The sequence below is a fragment of the Triturus cristatus genome, chromosome 2_2 (assembly GCF_964204655.1).
Source record: "Triturus cristatus chromosome 2_2, aTriCri1.1, whole genome shotgun sequence".
Taxonomy (NCBI): Eukaryota; Metazoa; Chordata; class Amphibia; order Caudata; family Salamandridae; genus Triturus; species Triturus cristatus.
The window spans coordinates 292,716,027-292,734,317 of NC_140582.1; the positions used below are offsets into that span (position 1 = coordinate 292,716,027).

The following is an 18,291-nucleotide window of genomic DNA, read 5'->3' on the forward strand; positions in this document are numbered from 1 at the left end:
TAAAAAACCATACAAATTCACTGAAAAAACCATAGGTTTCACACGTTATAGTTAGGAATTAGCATTTAAAAAACCTTGCAAATTCACTTAAAAAACCATAGGTTTCACACATAGTTAGGTGGATATTTCACTCGTAAAAAAACAATGAAATTCCCCCGTTATAGTTAGCTGAGATAACTATAACTCGCGCGACCGCCACTCTATCACAAGGATGATGTCATCAGTGATGTCATGAGTGATGCCACTGACCATGTCATGAGTGATGTAATATGTGACGTCATGAGCAGAGGATTGCGGGCGCGAGTTATAGTTATCTCAACTAACTATAACGGGGGAATTTCATTGGTTTTTTATGAGTGAAATATCCACCTAACTATAACATGTGTGAAACCTATGGTTTTTTAAGTGAATATATATATAGATATAGAGCTGTATATATATATATATATGTTTTCATATATATTTTTTATTATTTCTGGGGTCCCCGCTTGTGGGCGGGAATATTCAGTGCTTATGACTATTGATGAGGATCCCCTGGAAGAGAAATATATAAATTTATCACAATTCAAACACAAAATACCGGCCCTGGGAGAGTGTCCCTCGTACATCATGATCTGAAACATAGAAAAAGACTGCTTATCAAACAGCGCTAGCACATAAAATTATGGATCCGTTAATAAAAGAATGTCACCCTGACTGCTTTTTCAGATACACCAAGGTAGTGTACTGACAATCTCATGGGTGGGGGGGGGGTTGGAAGAGTACTCTATGCATGGGGGGAGGGGTACTCCAGAGCTGTCCATTACACGCCATGCTGTAGGCAAAATAACACCAAAAGGGGAGAAAAATTCACCCTACAGTACATTATCTCCAGAATCACTCCAGGAAGAACTTGGGAAGGCCGAAAGGCATAATTACATAGCCATTTTAAACTGAATGCTTCCGGCAGAGAATCGCTTTGTGGAATTTCCAGGGAAAAATAATGTGCAAGCTCTCAGTTGGCACTGAATTAACGCAGCACAAGATACTAATACTGCTAAACATTGTATGTACTAGACTCAGAAAATAGCCTAGGTTCTGCAAGAGACTCAATGTGTGCCTGAGGCTGCTCACTTTGCCTTACTCAGCAAGCCTGAATGTCACCACTTATGGTTAATTCAAAAAGAGTGTAACCTTGTTCATTAACTTGTTTCTTCAGCGGAGTAAGAATGAAGTGGGTAAGGGAGAAGAGGCTGCTTTCTGATGAACATTAAAAAGTAACCTACTTTCTAGGGCCCAATTACAAGTGAGGAAGAGTAAAGTTCGGAGAATCAGGATGGCTGAAATTTCAGTTATTGAACAAACGCTCCACACATAATTCCGCCTATTATGAGTTGAATCCTCCGGAATGGGAATTAACTGTGTGGATCTGGATCTACTAGACAGAATTCTGCATGGAATAAACAATTCAGTGGAGTTTAATGTAACAAATTTCCATATGTTCTAAGTCAGTGGTATATGTCTGTGAGGAAGCTGGTATGGGGTAGGTGGAGATACAGAAGGCTGAGGTAGTGGAGGAGGTAAGGTGAGTATGCAGCATTGCAAAGGGACCATTACATGCCCCCTACATGCCTTGGTAAAGGGTCATGGGGGCCGGGGTCCAGGGTTGGTTGTGTGACAGCCTTTTCCCAAGGCAATTTTACTGGTCGTAACTTCTGGGCAATAAAATCAGGTGAGAGTTCTTGGAACCAGGCAATCACCTGTCCAATTACAATTGAACAGAGTGGAACTTTCCACCGGGAATTCCGCTCTGCTCAACTAGTAATTGGGCAATAAGCTGAAGGACCCAACTTCTATTTCAACAGGAATTTCCAACGGAAAGTGAAAGAGATGCACTGGTGGTAAATGAATATGAGCTCTGGTATCTCCTTCTTACAGAAGGCCGATGGTAGTGCTGTGGTTGCTGTAGTTGCATAAGTGGGCAGGGTTTGTTGTAATGGGAGTGCCCGTGATCCCAAAAATTTCTGTAGTGCTGTTGGAACTGCCTAGCCGGTGATTCCAGCTCCAGTGAGTGGGCAGTACTCTTGCTTTTGTTGAACCTCTCAGAAGGGTGGTAAACTGCGAGAGCTTTGTGACAAAACAGCCATACATGGGTTATGGACTCGCTATTAGGAAGGGACGCCCTTGGCACGCCCCTTCCTAATAGCGAGTCGCTAACCCTATTTTGTGAGTCGCTAATTGATTAGTGACTCGCAAAATAAGGTTAGTACATTGGGCTGACCTATTTTGCGGACACAGAGGGGCAGTAATCCCCTTTGCGATCGCAAAAAAATGGTTGTACATCTGGCCCCTAGTTCCTACGATAAAAATCTAAAGTCACTGAAATCATATAATACTAGAAAGAGAAGAGTGAAAAATACTCTTACTCAAACAGGAATTCCACAGAAGAAAACACAATCAATGTAGTCAAGTTAGATGAATTGCAGTACAACACGGTGGTCATGTTGGTATTCATATTAAGTACAGAACAGACCACAGAAGATCAAGGTGCTCATAAACATTTGTGCATAGTCAAGGCACAGTGCGTGTGACAACTGAGATATATGATGGCTGCCTAAATAATGTGTATTGTGTGTCGGTAGATTGATGCTGCTAAATGCCACCTGTTTAAATACAAAAAATGACAGTCCAATCACAAAAAATTTTGAGGTTTCGACCTCTATTTTTTGGAAACTTATGATGGCAAGATGAAATTCATGCAAGTTATTTACTGGAGGTATTGTGGCTGATGCCTGAACTGAGCAAGTGTCTTCTGCCTCGTTCTTGTCCTCTCGATTGGTTGCCAGTCCTGCACCTTGGCTTTGGCTTTGTGGATTCTGATGCCAGCGGTGTTCTATGCTACTGTGGAGGATATGATTATCTGTATGGCTGCTAGGGCACCTGTTATGGTTGATAATGGTACTGCTAGCTACCGCCTATGTATTATGTCTGACTGCTATCTCTTTTATCTATGAAAGAACTGTTGCCTCCTTTGTTAATGAACTCCCATTGACACTGCCATCTGGGTACCTATCTTTATGTTCTGCAGCACATCAGTCACATGGTTCCCAAAGTGTGACTGTCCATGTCTAGGATTCTGCTTTAGACATCTGGCCTAAAGGATGTGCATAGCATCCAGGCCTGTCTTCATAGTATTGCTGTTCCAGACTGTCTAAATATAGTAGTGTCCTCACTCACCAACGTAGTTGGTGACATGATTCATCATTGGACCCCCACCAGAGAGGCTGAGTGCCTCTCCGGTGTGCTTCAACGCCTGATTACAGCAGAGCAGGATTTTGTGAGTGTTAAGCAGTGTTTTGTGGTGGTTGTGAAAGGAAGAAAGAGTTCCACTCATGAACGTGGGCAAGAAACGAGGAGCAAAAAGGAGGTTATCTCGCAGCTGTGCGCTGCCAATATATATCAAAACAAAAAGAGAGAAAGGGAACTTCTTTGTCTCCACTCTTATTCCCCAGGAGTATGCCAATAAACAACAGAAGAGTGAAGCCAGGATGTCAAAGGCTAGAAATAAGAATCACTCATGTTTTTAAGAAGGGTCCTCACTCACCAACCTAGTTGGTGACATGCTTCATCATTGGACCCCCACCAGAGAGGCCGAGTGCCTCTCCAGTGCGCTTTAACGCCTGATTACAGCGGAGCAGGATTTTGTGAGTGTTGAGTGCAAGTGCTGGTGCAGTGAGTGATGTTAAAGTAGTCTTTACTACTCCTTAAAAATCTTTAATGGTAGGGTAGTACGACTAGATTAAAAAAGGGTGTGTGTTGGACGTTGCAACTGATTAAATTGATCAGCCACATCCAGAATTAGAACATTAGGTCGACATGTTTCAGCCTCTGTATGCCAGTTGCGAGGCTTTCCTCAGGACCGTGGACCATGGCGGTATGCACGCGCTAAGGCACATCCTAACCTATGGCCAGCTAAAGAACCGGATTACTACCGTCACATTTCTTGGTTGGCCCAGTGGGCGAGTGATTTGCAAGCATGCGCTCCCCAATTATCAGAGCGTTGGCTACCCTGTCACTGGGTTAACGGTGCACTCTTCTGACGTGATTGACGCGCGAGCATGCGCATAGACGTCATTCCGTCGACCTCTGTGCCCCGCCCCAGAAACAGAGTTGGCACTTCCGTGTACATCTTCGAGCTGAAGGAGCATTTCCAGGTTTCAGGTCCTGTAGACGGGAACGACCTAGGTGAAGTGGGTGGCTGGCTTTTAAGCAGTAAGTGGCGCAGGACGCACTGGTCAATACGAGGTATGTCTCCCTATGGGTGAAATCGCAATGCCCCCTGTTTTTCTGTCTCCCACTCGCCAGCGAGTGACTTGTAGTCACCGCCCCCTGCCAGGACCCATGCTGTAATTCCGCTTCATTTCGAAACGTAAGCCTTCCAACTTTATTTGTAAACCTATAGACCGGTTTCACTTTCCAAGATAGTTCCACTTGTTTCGCTTGGGCAGCAATTCGAGGCCAACTACTATCGACTAATAGTCACGCTGAATACCGGTCACAGGGAATTTACGCTGTGTCGGTTAATTTTCCTTGCGCACAACACCTAAATTAGTGTATCGGCACACTCTGCAAAGTTTATTTAAATGCCGGTAATGTGTAATCACGACTGGAAACCCGAATAGGAGGCACTTCTAGGTCAAATCACTCGACCACTGGGCCAACCAAGACATGTGACGGTAGCAATCTAGATAGTCACAATACAAAGGCAGTTTACGGTCACACTGAATCGCTCACTTGTTTAAACTATCCATCAGGAGAAATATACGTAAGTGTCATGTCTTGTGTATATGTTTTGTCATTGTTACTTTTGCCTTATAGATCTTTTACACATTAAGAAGTGCTGAAGGCGTACTTTTCCGAATTGTGAGTAATCCGGTTCTTTAGCTGGCCAGAGGTTAGGATGTGCCTTAGCGCGTGCATACTGCCATGGTCCACGGTCCCGAGGAAAGCCTCGCAATTGGCATACAGAGGCTGAAACATGTCGACCTACTGTTCTAATTCCGGATGTGGCTGATCAATTTAATCAGTCGCCACGTCTACCACACACCCTTTTTTAATCTAGCCGTACTACCCTACCATTAAAAAAAAATTAAGGAGTAGTAAAGACTATTTTAACATCACGCACTGCACCAGAACTTGCACTCAACACTCAGAAAATCCTGCTCCGCTGTAATCAGTCATTGAAGCACACTGGAGAGGCACTCGGCCTCTATGGTGGGGGTCCAATGATGAAACAGGTCACCAATCTGTTGCTTATTTGCATACTCCTGGGGAATACGAGTGGAGACACAGAAGTTCCCTTCCTCTCTTTTTGTTTTGATATAAATATGGTAGTGGCCACATACAATGTTAAATCAATTATTGTAGCTGAGGCTTTTTCTCCTTTCTGCAGAGATGCTTTTACTTCCTATCTTCCTGAATAAGGTCTAGGAAAGTCTGACCACATCAGTTTATTATACCTTCCCATAATTGCAGAAGAGCTAGCTGCTCAGGGTTTTAGCCATGACAGGCACTCTCTTGTGGATACTGTCTAGACGTCAGCCTTTCCTGTCTAGAAGCGGCCATGCAGGGAGTGGATGGATTCTGGGACTTTCCTCTAGGCAGCTTGCATTACCACAGAGTTCACCTGCGGGTGACCCACCAGAGACACAAAAGTATCCTCTGGGGTGTATGAAGGTGGATATCTGACTATGGTTACCCCCAACTTTTTGCCTAGTGTCTAGCTGGTTTTTCGACTTAGTTGGCCTGAGATCCTGCCATTCAGGGTCTCAGGCTGTCTGCTCTCTCCTTAAAATGGACTCCATGTACCCTAGGTACCTACACCATTGGTAAGGATCACCTTATTGGACCCTGTACAGTGTACCCTAGGTACCCAGGGCATAGGTGTACCCTAGGCCTCCCAGGGGCTGCAGCATGTATTATGCCACCCCTGGTCTGGCCTTCCAATCAGACACAACTGGCTGATCTCAGCTGGGGCAAGGTCGTGTAATCACCCCTTGCTTAGATATAGTATATCTATATCTACCTTATATATAGACACATGTGTACCTATCAGCCACTCCTACGGCAGGCCTTAACAATCCTAGTGAACGGTGATGGATCAAACCCAGATCTGTTGACTGGGTGTGAGTGTTTGATTGGTTCTGACGCTCCGTCCATCACCACCCCCTTTTGTACCGCTTTGTTCGCCATAAGTTGGCAGGGTATGCTCAGACGTGAGTCCCTTGCTCACTTTGCCACTGGATTCAAGCAAGCCTGGCTGAAGACGGCTGAAATGCCAGAAACCGGTCCTAGGAAGCTTGTTTCCGGTCCAGGGAAGGCATGGCTTGGCAGTTCGGGCTGGACTGTTCCCATGAGGCACAGGGTCAGACTGATTTGCATATGGCCATCTCTGAACTGGGGTGGCAGAGTGGGCTTAAGAACGGTGATGGATCAAACCCAGATCTGTTGACTGGGTGTGAGTGTTTGATTGGTTCTGACGCTCCGTCCATCACCACCCCCTTTTGTACCGCTTTGTTCGCCATAAGTTGGCAGGGTATGCTCAGACGTGAGTCCCTTGCTCACTTTGCCACTGGATTCAAGCAAGCCTGGCTGAAGACGGCTGAAATGCCAGAAACCGGTCCTAGGAAGCTTGTTTCCGGTCCAGGGAAGGCATGGCTTGGCAGTTCGGGCTGGACTGATCCCATGAGGCACAGGGTCAGACTGATTTGCATATGGCCATCTCTGAACTGGGGTGGCAGAGTGGGCTTAAGAACGGTGATGGATCAAACCCAGATCTGTTGACTGGGTGTGAGTGTTTGATTGGTTCTGACGCTCCGTCCATCACCACCCCCTTTTGTACCGCTTTGTTCGCCATAAGTTGGCAGGGTATGCTCAGACGTGAGTCCCTTGCTCACTTTGCCACTGGATTCAAGCAAGCCTGGCTGAAGACGGCTGAAATGCCAGAAACCGGTCCTAGGAAGCTTGTTTCCGGTCCAGGGAAGGCATGGCTTGGCAGTTCGGGCTGGACTGTTCCCATGAGGCACAGGGTCAGACTGATTTGCATATGGCCATCTCTGAACTGGGGTGGCAGAGTGGGCTAAAGAACGGTGATGGATCAAACCCAGATCTGTTGACTGGGTGTGAGTGTTTGATTGGTTCTGACGCTCCGTCCATCACCACCCCCTTTTGTACCGCTTTGTTCGCCATAAGTTGGCAGGGTATGCTCAGACGTGAGTCCCTTGCTCACTTTGCCACTGGATTCAAGCAAGCCTGGCTGAAGACGGCTGAAATGCCAGAAACCGGTCCTAGGAAGCTTGTTTCCGGTCCAGGGAAGGCATGGCTTGGCAGTTCGGGCTGGACTGTTCCCATGAGGCACAGGGTCAGACTGATTTGCATATGGCCATCTCTGAACTGGGGTGGCAGAGTGGGCTAAAGAACGGTGATGGATCAAACCCAGATCTGTTGACTGGGTGTGAGTGTTTGATTGGTTCTGACGCTCCGTCCATCACCACCCCCTTTTGTACCGCTTTGTTCGCCATAAGTTGGCAGGGTATGCTCAGACGTGAGTCCCTTGCTCACTTTGCCACTGGATTCAAGCAAGCCTGGCTGAAGACGGCTGAAATGCCAGAAACCGGTCCTAGGAAGCTTGTTTCCGGTCCAGGGAAGGCATGGCTTGGCAGTTCGGGCTGGACTGTTCCCATGAGGCACAGGGTCAGACTGATTTGCATATGGCCATCTCTGAACTGGGGTGGCAGAGTGGGCTAAAGAATGGTGATGGATCAAACCCAGATCTGTTGACTGGGTGTGAGTGTTTGATTGGTTCTGACGCTCCGTCCATCACCACCCCCTTTTGTACCGCTTTAACAATCCTGGAGGCAGAGTGCTTGGTAACATGTGAGATGGTGCTCTAGCATGAGCTGAGCCTGTCTGCAGCTTTCGGAACCATGTCCTTATAGCTGTTCTATGATATAGCCTACCATATACTCTTAAAGTGCCTTATAATCTTAAACGGTTATGGTAACTATGGTTTGGCTTTATCAAAACATGTCGTGTAAGGTGTCTAACACTTTGGAATAATACCCCATACCATTTCTGGTGATGAGGATATTATTCCTCCCTTCTAGAGGGAGAGACATGTTAAAATCCTACTTTGCTGTTTAACTCTAACCAAAGCCTCAGCATCACAAAATGGATGCTGCTGCCACAGACACGAGTCTGACCTCCTGCTGCTGGGAGTGATCCCGGCAAGGGAGGCTTGGACAATAGGTTTCCTGCTTGGGGAGGTGCTAGCACCTCCCCAGACAGACTTTAGTGTATTGGGGCAGGGAGGGCTGAAAGGAATGAGACATGCCTGGGGCACACAAGGTGTCCCATGCATAGTCCAGTTCAAACCGGTGCTGGAGCACTCCAGCCTCAGTCCTGGCGTGAAACTTGACAAAGGGAAGGGGGTGTAACCACCCCCCTCCCAGGTCCCACCCATAAGGCGTGACCTAGCAGGTAACCCAGCCCCCCAGATTTGGATAAGAGTGATAGCTGGGCCCCAGGAGATTAGATTATCCTGAATCTGCAACTTGAACAGAAACTCTGGACTTTCGACATTCGACGAAAGAAGAAGACTGAAGAATCTCCCTTGTGGCCAAGGAGTGGCTACCCTGTGCAAACAGGCACCATCAAGAGACTACCCTTTGCTTTGCTAAAGTTCTACGAGGGACCGACTGCAGAGCCCGACCAGAGCCTTGACTTCCAGACTTCTCCGACCCTGATCCACATCCACAGCCGAGCTGAGATCCGTGGAGGCGACGAGAGACGTGGGACCGGCTACCTGGGAAAAGTGGCGAGTATCTTCCAGCGCAGCTTCTGAGGTACCCTCGAAGTTGTGCACCGGGGATTGAGAAGCCCCAACCCCAAGCACCATCTGCACCGAAGATCAGCCCCCCACACTCCACGAGTCCTGCGTGGGCCCCTTCTGCATTTTCCTGCTTGCCGCGCTTGTCCGGTTGCTTGCCCGTTGGCTAGTGACCTTTGTGACGACGCATCCAGAAATCTTCACTGCTGGTTTGGCTCCTCCAGACTGGCTCCCGCTTCCTTGCAAAAGAGAAGCACCCCAGACCTTCCTGGTCTGCACCAGAAGCAAGTCCTACGTTCTTCGTGGGTTCCGCTTGCCAAGGCTTGGTGAGTCCTAGTCCAACTTCGACGCCGCCGACAGCAAGAGCCTTCGTGGGACAGCTCGCCTCCTGGTCGTCCTCGACGTTCCCTGGTCCTCGTGGCTGCAGCGACAAGCTTCACCTTCACCTGCAATCTTCACGAAATCGCCTGGTTCCTTCCTGGTTCCACGCGGTCACTGACTAGTGACCTTGACTCTGTCCCTTCTGCTTGCAGGTCTCCTCTCTTCTTGATCCCAGCCTTGGGATCCACCGGACACTCTTCACTGACTGCCTGTCAGCAACTTTCCTTCAGGCATCCATAGAAGTCCACGACGAAACCCGACGCAAGTTCACACCTATGCACCCGCAGCCCGTGGGCTAGGTAACTTGGGTACTTCGGTGCTCACAAGGGTAGTGACTATCCTAGGGTCTAGTTTCCGAGTCTCGACTCTCTAGCTGCTTCAGAAGTGTCCTTAAACTGTTAATTGCTAACAACTACTATTTCTATCGACTTTTACGCATTACGCGTGAGTGTTTCCACTCTGCAACTGAATCCCGTGGGCCTCCCACTTCCTAACTGTTGCTAGTGCAGTGTAGCCCCAGCGATTCCCTAGGCCTAGGCCTATCCTATTTCCGTGACAGTGGTCCTTATACCACTTACTTAGTATATGGTTTGCGTGGCCCCTAGGGCCTAACTGTATTACTTACCTGTGTGACTTAATGTATGCTTAAATAAGACTGTGTTGTACTTACCTCTAATCTCATAAAGAGTGCTGAGGGTTTGACTAGAATAAATACACTTTATTTTATATATATATCTGTTGTGGTGTCCTTTAATTTGGTATTCAAGGGATTATATATGGTATCACAGCTGGCTTCACATGCCATTCAGAGTTTAGCCTAAGACTGCTCTTGTCCATGCTACCACTAGGATAGCTGGTCTATAAGGTTGACTTTACAACCAATCACCATAAGGGTTGTTTGGACTGATATAAGGTGTACACTAGAACTAGTGACATCATACATCAGGCCAACTTCTCACATGGGGCTTTATACTTTTGTCAAAGCGCAGAACCACAACTACCACTCTTGCTGGTTCTGCGATACTTCAAGGCCTCTTTTCATATGTGATTAATGATGCGAAAGACTTTGACTGAGTTTCAAGGTGGCTCTTTAAAGTCAGAAAGAAAACAGTCCATATCCTTGGTTGGGACTGGTAACTCAAAGCATCTGGAAGCCCTTTCAATTAATTAATAAAACCTGCTATGTTGTCCAACAGGGGCAATCGGGGGTTAAAATAGGTAACTCTCTGGGTGGTGAGTTGCAGTCACCCCATTCTGGGAATTTCTCCATCCTGTTGGTTGTCATTGGTGTCCTGTACTTCATGAGAATGGGGTGATTCTGCTGGAGTTGGACTGGTGGCTTGACTGCTGTTTGCAAACCCAATAGCAAAACCACTGGTGACGCAGGTGGCAGCACTTGTTGTGGCGTTGACTAATGTAGTATGGTTGGATTTTCAGGTCCATTTGGAAATTTGTTATAGTAGTCTGCCATAATTTGCTTTAGGTCTCTGACCAGCAATATTGAGCTCTGCCTAACTGATGGTTCAGGATTCTGTTCTTCCTCGTAGTATGGCTCATTGGGAGGCTCATAACGGGAAACACAGTGCCATCCTCCTTCTTTCAGGTCATTGTTAGTAAGGCTGCACACATCCCTTGTGCCATACTGTTGTTCCATCTCTGCTCATCATAATCCTAGCATTTTACCTTCAACAGTGTAGGACTTCAGGCTGGACCAAAATGATCCTAATTCCCAGAGACTCTGTATACAGCAGTCTTGTTATGGTGTAGTGGCACATTGCTAAGAGATGTTTGTTCAGAAAGTTGCATTGATGGAATTCCTGTCTCCGATATAATGGTTATCGGTGTCGAAGCTAACGGTCTCATTGAACGATGCTTCATTGTCAACTGTGAACTTGGCCATTGAAGCTATTGTCATTGACGGTTGTTGATGGGATGGTTGTCGACAGTTGGTTTACTGGTACGGCCATCATTGGTGGGGTTGTCCATGCCCTAGTACAGCGTTTTTCAACCTTTTTTGGGCAAAGGCACACTTGTTTCATGAAAAAAATCACGAGGCACACCACCATTAGAAAATATTAAAAAATTTAACACTGTGCCTATATTGACTATATATAAAGTAATTCTCTTGAATAGGAATCAAATAAACACAAAGAAAGTATTTTATAATTACTTTATTATGAAATAGTAAGTAAACAGAAATATGAAAAATTATAAAACACTGGTCTTATTGATCAGTGCGCAACCTGGGCCTGTTTGGCTGAACACAAAGCTGATATTCTGGCTGGAATCGAAGAAAGACACACACGTAGCTCTTCGTCAACAGCTCTCAGTCTCTCTCTGTATTTAGTTTTTATAGCAATCATGCTTGAAAAGCTCATCTCACACAGATATGTAGTGGAAAATGGGAGCAATGTCAAAATAGCTTTGTTTGCCAGAAGGGGGAACTCCTTGGCAGTATCCAACCAAAAACTATCCAAGGGTAGATCAGCAAATCTTAGCTTGAAACCACGATTTTGTCTCAGTTCAGTTAGTTCCTCCTGCTCCTGTAAAGTCATGTCCTTTCCACCAACTGATGCTGAGCTATAAGGGTCCCTAACCCAGTCAAGGCATTCAGTGGAGACTGAAGAGAAATAAAATGACAACCTCTCCTCGAGAGTTTTTAAATGTTTAACTATTATCTCACACAGTGCAGCAGTGTGAACACCTTGCCATTGCTTGGTGAGTGTGAACATTTCAAGATTGCCACTTTTCACGTGTTGATGCCAGAGTTGCACCTTTGAACGGAATCCATTTATTTTATCTGTACTTGTAAGCAGGTTTTCATTTCGGCCTTGCATTCGTGTGTTCAGTTCATTCAGATGATGAAATATATCTGCCAGGTATGCCAGCCTTGCACACCACTCATCACTTGCAAGCAGCTTTGCGTAATCTGGCCTCTCATTTGTCAGAAACACTTTAAGTTCCTCCCGCAGCTCATACACACGAACCAAGACCTTGCCACGCGACAACCACCGGACCTCCGTATGAAACAGCAAGGTTTTATGCTTCGCTCCCATCTCCTCACACAAAGCTGCAAATATGCGACTTTTCAGGGGTCGTGACTTTACAAAGTTTACCATGCGCACAACATCATCCAACACATGAACTAGGTCTGCTGGTAAAGTCTTGGCTACGAGGGCCTCACGGTGTAAAAAACAATGCGTAACAATCACATCTGGATTTCTTTCCTTCACTCTGCTTACAAAGCCTTTGGTGCGCCCGACCATGGCTGCAGCTCCATCGGTGCAGACACTTGTGCAGTTTTCCCACTTAAGTCCTCCTTGTTCAAGGTATGCTGATGTGACACGAAAAATTTCTTCTCCTGTTGTTTTTTCTGGCAATGCCTTGCAAAAAAAGAAGTTTTCTCTAATTGCATCACCATCAACAAAACGCACATTGGCCAAGAGTTGAGCATGTCCACTGATATCAGTAGACTCGTCAAGTTGCAATGCAAATTTCTCACTGATACGGATCTTTTCCAAAACCACACTTTCGATGTCTGCAGACATGTCATTAATACGTCTGGAAATTGTGTTGTCTGAGAGAGGGACTTTGGCTATTTCCTTAGCTGCTTCAGGTCCGAGCATCTCCTCTACAATAGCTTTGCAGGCGGGAAGTATTAATGTCTCTGCCACAGTGTGCGACTTTTTTGACTTGGCTATAAGTTCAGCAACTTGATAGCTAGCTTTAAGAGCTCTTTCATTTACCTTTGTGGTTTTTCTCATGAAAGTTGCCTGTTTCTCCGTGTTTTCACGCAGGCGAACAAAATAGTCCACATTCTTGTTTTGAAGCAAAGGGTGTTTCGTTTGGAGATGGCGTTTAAGTTTGCTTGGGACCATAGCACTGTTAGCTAGCTTTTCACCACACACCACGCACAGTGGAGTTGGTTTGTTTGCATCTCCGGTGACAGTAAATCCAAATGAAATATAGCTTTCGCTATATTGCCTTGTGCCAGAGAATTTGCTTGAGCTAACCATCTTTGCTTTCTTTTGATCCCCACTCATACTTGGGCTCTCATCTGGCTCCAAATTTTGTTCAGAGTCCAGTTGTTTCCTTTTCAAAAACGTGTCCATCACTGCAGTATCTCACTGTCACTCAGTACTAGGCATACACAAGGACGCTGCACCTGCAAGTTACCTATAAAAGAAATTTAAGATTTGTATCATTCTAGTATAAGCCTAAGGAGCAAATTGTGACTGGATGGTTTCTCAGACTCAGAGAGCCCTTGATGCCAATTTTAAGGTTAGCACGTGCTACAAACGTTACGTTACATAACCATAACAGTTGTTATGCCAGTGTTCGTGCTACTGTTTCTTTCTTGGACTGGGCTTCTAATGTCCTAGGTCGGAGGATGGTGCTGTGTATCTGGCCACCTCTAGTTGTTAGCACATGAGGATGTTGATAAAATTAACAAGACCACATCTTGATTCTTGATGCCTGCAGGCAAGTACTTAGGTGCCATTTGTATTACGGGAAATAGTGGATCGACTGAACTGGGGTGAGTCAAGATTTAGAGTCAGAAATTTAGGAGGTGAGTTTGTGTTCCTCAAGCCGGGTCAATTATAGTCAGATACCAGACCCTATGTAAGATAATAGGTTTACCTGCGGCTGGTATGGTGAAGAGCAAAGGGGGGAGGTGGGTCTCACCACACTGAGGATCACAGGCACTAGAATAGATGCCATGCCGGGCACAGCAGTACATGAGTGCCCACCAAGTATAACAGAAAAGGTCGTTAACCATTCACATAATTTCTTCACATTCAATGGTAAAATAAGCAGTGATTCGTGTTTCATATCTCACCCACATGGAATTAATGCCCAGCAACTCTTTAATCCTAAATTAACCATTGGATGCTCCACTCAAGCGGCACAACAAAGTTGGTATATTGTAGAAATAAATAGGAGTTCATCCATGCTAGTAATGCCTGTCCAAAATGGAGACCCCGGAGCGGCGACCCTTCACCACATTATCGGACAAACAGGCAAAACCCCTCTTGGTAATTGTAAAACCAAAGCTCACGGGGAAAGGAAATCCTTCAATTTATATAACTGTATAACGAACAGACACCAACCCTCCATACAGACACGAGCGCGTACACGGAGGATTGCTAGCTAGAGTCATAAGTCCGAGAGGCGCAAAGAGAAGCGCACTGAAACACGGCGAGAAGAGACTGCACCAGACAGCCCCTAAATACAGTGCAGATAGTAGAAGCAGAACATGGCGGTCAACATGCTACAGTTACCAGCTAATACAGCTTCCCCATCCCGCCCCCGTACCTTGCAAACCCTGACTGCCCTACCCCGTCAGTGCCCTGCCGCACCTGCTGCAAACGTGTGCCCCATTTCCTGTCTTGGACAGGTTATGAACTGTCATTCATAATGTATGAGGTTTTCGCTTAACCAGTTTTCAGCGGTACAGCAGGTGGGTGACTTTGTACAGAGAGGCCATATTGTTTTATTTACTGTGCTGCATTGATACTATTTGCACCTATCATCAAGTGACAGAATCTGAGGCTGAGAGGCAGTGCCCCCTACCTTGGGGCGGGTGGACCCATTGATTTGATGGTGAGGGGGAGATCAGTGCTGCTTTATAGGTGGCAATTCGCTAGGCTACTGAATCCTGGGGCTGCCTGGAAGGGAGAGAAAATAGGAGTCGACGTGACTTGAAGCCAGCGTCGTTGCCTCTGGAGGCAGGGAGGCAGGGTGTCGGTGGGAAAGCAGAGCTGCCTCTGATCTCTGGGTCGAAGGCGTTTGTGGTCCAGCTGCCACACTCGAAGAGTTGCGGATCGTCAGGGAAATAAATACATTGAGGTAGTGTTCCCAGGGCTACCAGCAAATGGAACTTGCAGTCACCTTGGTTTACGAGCAGAGGGAGATAAAAGGTAAGAAATTCTGGGCCAGTCAAAACATGCTACAGTTTATGAAAATGGTTGGTCTACACTCTACATACAGTCTACTTCTACTCTACACTACTACACCACCAATTGATTACTGTTGTACAAACAAAGCATAATAATACTCTGGATAGGAGGAAATTAAACATTAAATACCTGCGGCCTGGTCTGGATCCGGATGCGGTCTCTCAGTGCCGACTCCCGCCGAGTCCTGGTCTCCGTCCGTCAGTCCTCCTGCTCCGGCCCTCCTGGTGACGCGACGTCTTCTTCTCTCCGCTGCTGCGCACACTGCGCTCGGGCGGGAAGGAAGTCGGAAATACAGCTCTGTGATAGGTCCAGGCTGGAGTCTGGACCAATCACAGCCCGGACATCCGAGGAGCGCCAAAAACCCCACCCCCCCCATACCCAGGATACAGTTAACTTTACAGTCCGGTGCCCGCCGCCCGGCCTAGTGGGGGAAAATTAATTTAAAAAAAAAAAATTGGTAATGTTTCCATTTTTCCCACGTTTTCCCACGGCACACCAGGCAACATCTCGCGGCTCACTAGTGTGCCGCGGAACAGTGGTTGAAAAACGCTGCCCTAGTAGTCGCTGTGTCACCAACAGGTCTGCTCTTGTTGGAGTCTCTGTCATCGACAAGACGTTAGTCAATGGTACTATTTTTGCCTATGGTGACGAGAAATCTTATGATGACAGGGGCACTTATGTCTCCCCCTAAATGATAGAAATAGGAGAGAGATAGCGAAGATGTCCGTTTTGGGGCAGAAGGCATTGATAGGTGGTGTGTCTTTTTTACCTCATAAAATGCCTCAGGAGATGAACTGCGTGGTCTGACAGCTTTCCACTCTGTTTTCTCGCCTGATTTCAAGGTGGCTCTTTTGAAGTTGATTTTCTTCCACCCCAGAAAACATTACAGAGATGATTTATGCTCAGAGAGAGGCATTTTTAAGGTATTTTTGGAGGGTTAAAAGAGAAGTCCTTAGCCGTGTAGTTCTGAAGACACGAAGTAACAGAAGTAGCTGAACATTTCCTGAAATTCTTAAAATCTTTAGTTTTATGAGCCAGGTATAGACAATATATTATTTGTGTGGATCACCAGAGAGGAGTCTCTTTTTCTACAAGAACCACAAGGTCTGAAAAGATCTTTCTTAGAAGATTCAACATGGTTCAAACTCAGCTTGTTGCAAGTTTCCTAGAAGTCTGCTTGAAAGCTTGAGTAAGCGATGTGAAGAGTCTTTTGAATCCAAATCGAGACTTATCTGTAGAGAAATGAGCAGAGCTGAAAGGGGCTCCCTTCATACATGAATAACAGTATAAATCTTAGGAATTATGACATTCTCGGATGTGTGGTCTTCACTGTGCTTTCACCTCACAGGTTGACGTTTGTTTCTTTTTCAATGAGGTGGGTAGGCTACTTATGTGGGAATGGTTACAATCTCTTTGGCTGTCTTTAACATTGAACTGCTATGATAATGCTACCATGAGACTCCCGAGCTCAATGACAGGGACAATCCAATAATGTGAATTGATAAATGCTCTAGTGCTGGAGAGCTAGATTTAAAATATTTTGTCTCAATGCGCCTACCTCATGATTACTTCTGGGCCCAATAATTTAAAAACAAACACAAAAGATTGCTGTTTTCCAAGGCTGACTATGAACAGTATTGACCATCTGGAATTTAATATTCTGACTTATATTTAACTTGCTAAATAATTTAGAGCGAGCTTTTGAGACTGTGATTCCACGCAAACACCCTATCCCCTGCGGTTGCCCATCCCTGCTGCGTACAGCCTTTCTTCAACAATCAAGTAATAATTGACGATCACTGACCTCATGCAGGACATATAGCACATTTATTGTCAATAGAAGACATGGCTTTTCTCACAGAATGTTTGGAACAGGTTTTGGCTTTAAGTTACAATTGATTTTGATACATACTTCTGCAAACCGCATCATGTCCGTTCAGCGTTTACCTTGTTTAACATGGAGTACTACTCGCACCTCATACTTTACTGATTTGTAAATGTTGCACCATATAACTTTCTTACATGCACAACCACACTTGCCTCTAGGGCTTAAGCTATTTCCATTCTATGTACCCACACTTGTACACACAGTATCTCTATGCTGCACAGGACTATGCTGTTATCAGTGATGTTAATTGAGTTGTCATCAGTGGTGTCATCAATGATGTCATTTAACATGTCATAAGTGATGTATTACGTGAGGTAATAAGCAGTGAATGACGGGATCGTAAGTTATAGTTAGCTCAAAAAACTAGAACTGGTGAATTTCAGTGTTTGTTTGATTTTTAAACATTAGTTTTCACCCTATTTCAAGATCTAAGTATAATGTGATTATATATGCATATATAGAGGAAAACAGTTTGGGCCTCAGTATAAGTAGCCCTTAATTCAGTGCTGGGATACAGGGGAAGATCTCCAATTTGAGTCAGGGAGAGGGCAATTCTCAATGAAACATTGTCTAAGCACCCCTCTCCAGGAGGGGGCAGGCGTGGCGTGGCTGAACCTGATGAAAATGGGTCCAATGTGTCTGGACCAAGGAGTGCTAGGTCCAGAAAAAAATGAACGATTTATGGTTGCCCAGAGCAGTGTCCCTCAGGGGGATACCACTCTGGCAAAATAATTAGGAGGCCATTTATTTATATGCATAAAGAGTACAAATCAGTCATTATTGCAATACATCATTCCTAAATCAAGTTTTGAAATGGAATTACGTAGGAGACAGTTTAGGAATGGATGTTTTCGTAAACCTTTGTGTTACCTGAGAATGGGTCTCATTTTCCTGAAGTTGTGTTTTCAGAGCATCATATTGTGCATTCAGCTGTTCCAGTGTGGTCTTGAAAGTGTCTCTACATTTTGACAACATGATTTTATCTTCTTGGAGTTTCTAAAGGAAAGAATTCAATATTTTCAGGATTTATATCATGAATTAGGATCAGATAAGGAAAATAAGGCAGCTGGATTTCAACACTTTTTCTGTAAGCATGAACAGCACTGTTGCAACAGAAAACTATCCAGATCCCAGCAACCAAACTATTTTTCCAGATTTTGAGAAGTCCAACACCAGTACTATAACTCCACTAGCTT

The 18,291-nt window shown here is 45.6% G+C and overlaps 1 protein-coding gene across 1 annotated transcript in view; it reads right to left on the reverse strand.

The window, feature by feature from the left end:
• Positions 1–18,291, reverse strand: part of IFT74 (intraflagellar transport 74) — a 508,298-nt gene that overhangs the window by 39,839 nt on the left and 450,168 nt on the right. Inside the window, exon 18 of the mRNA XM_085641333.1 lies at positions 17,966–18,091. Coding sequence (XP_085497459.1) covers positions 17,966–18,091 — 126 coding nt within the window. The remainder of the gene's footprint in view (positions 1–17,965; positions 18,092–18,291) is intronic.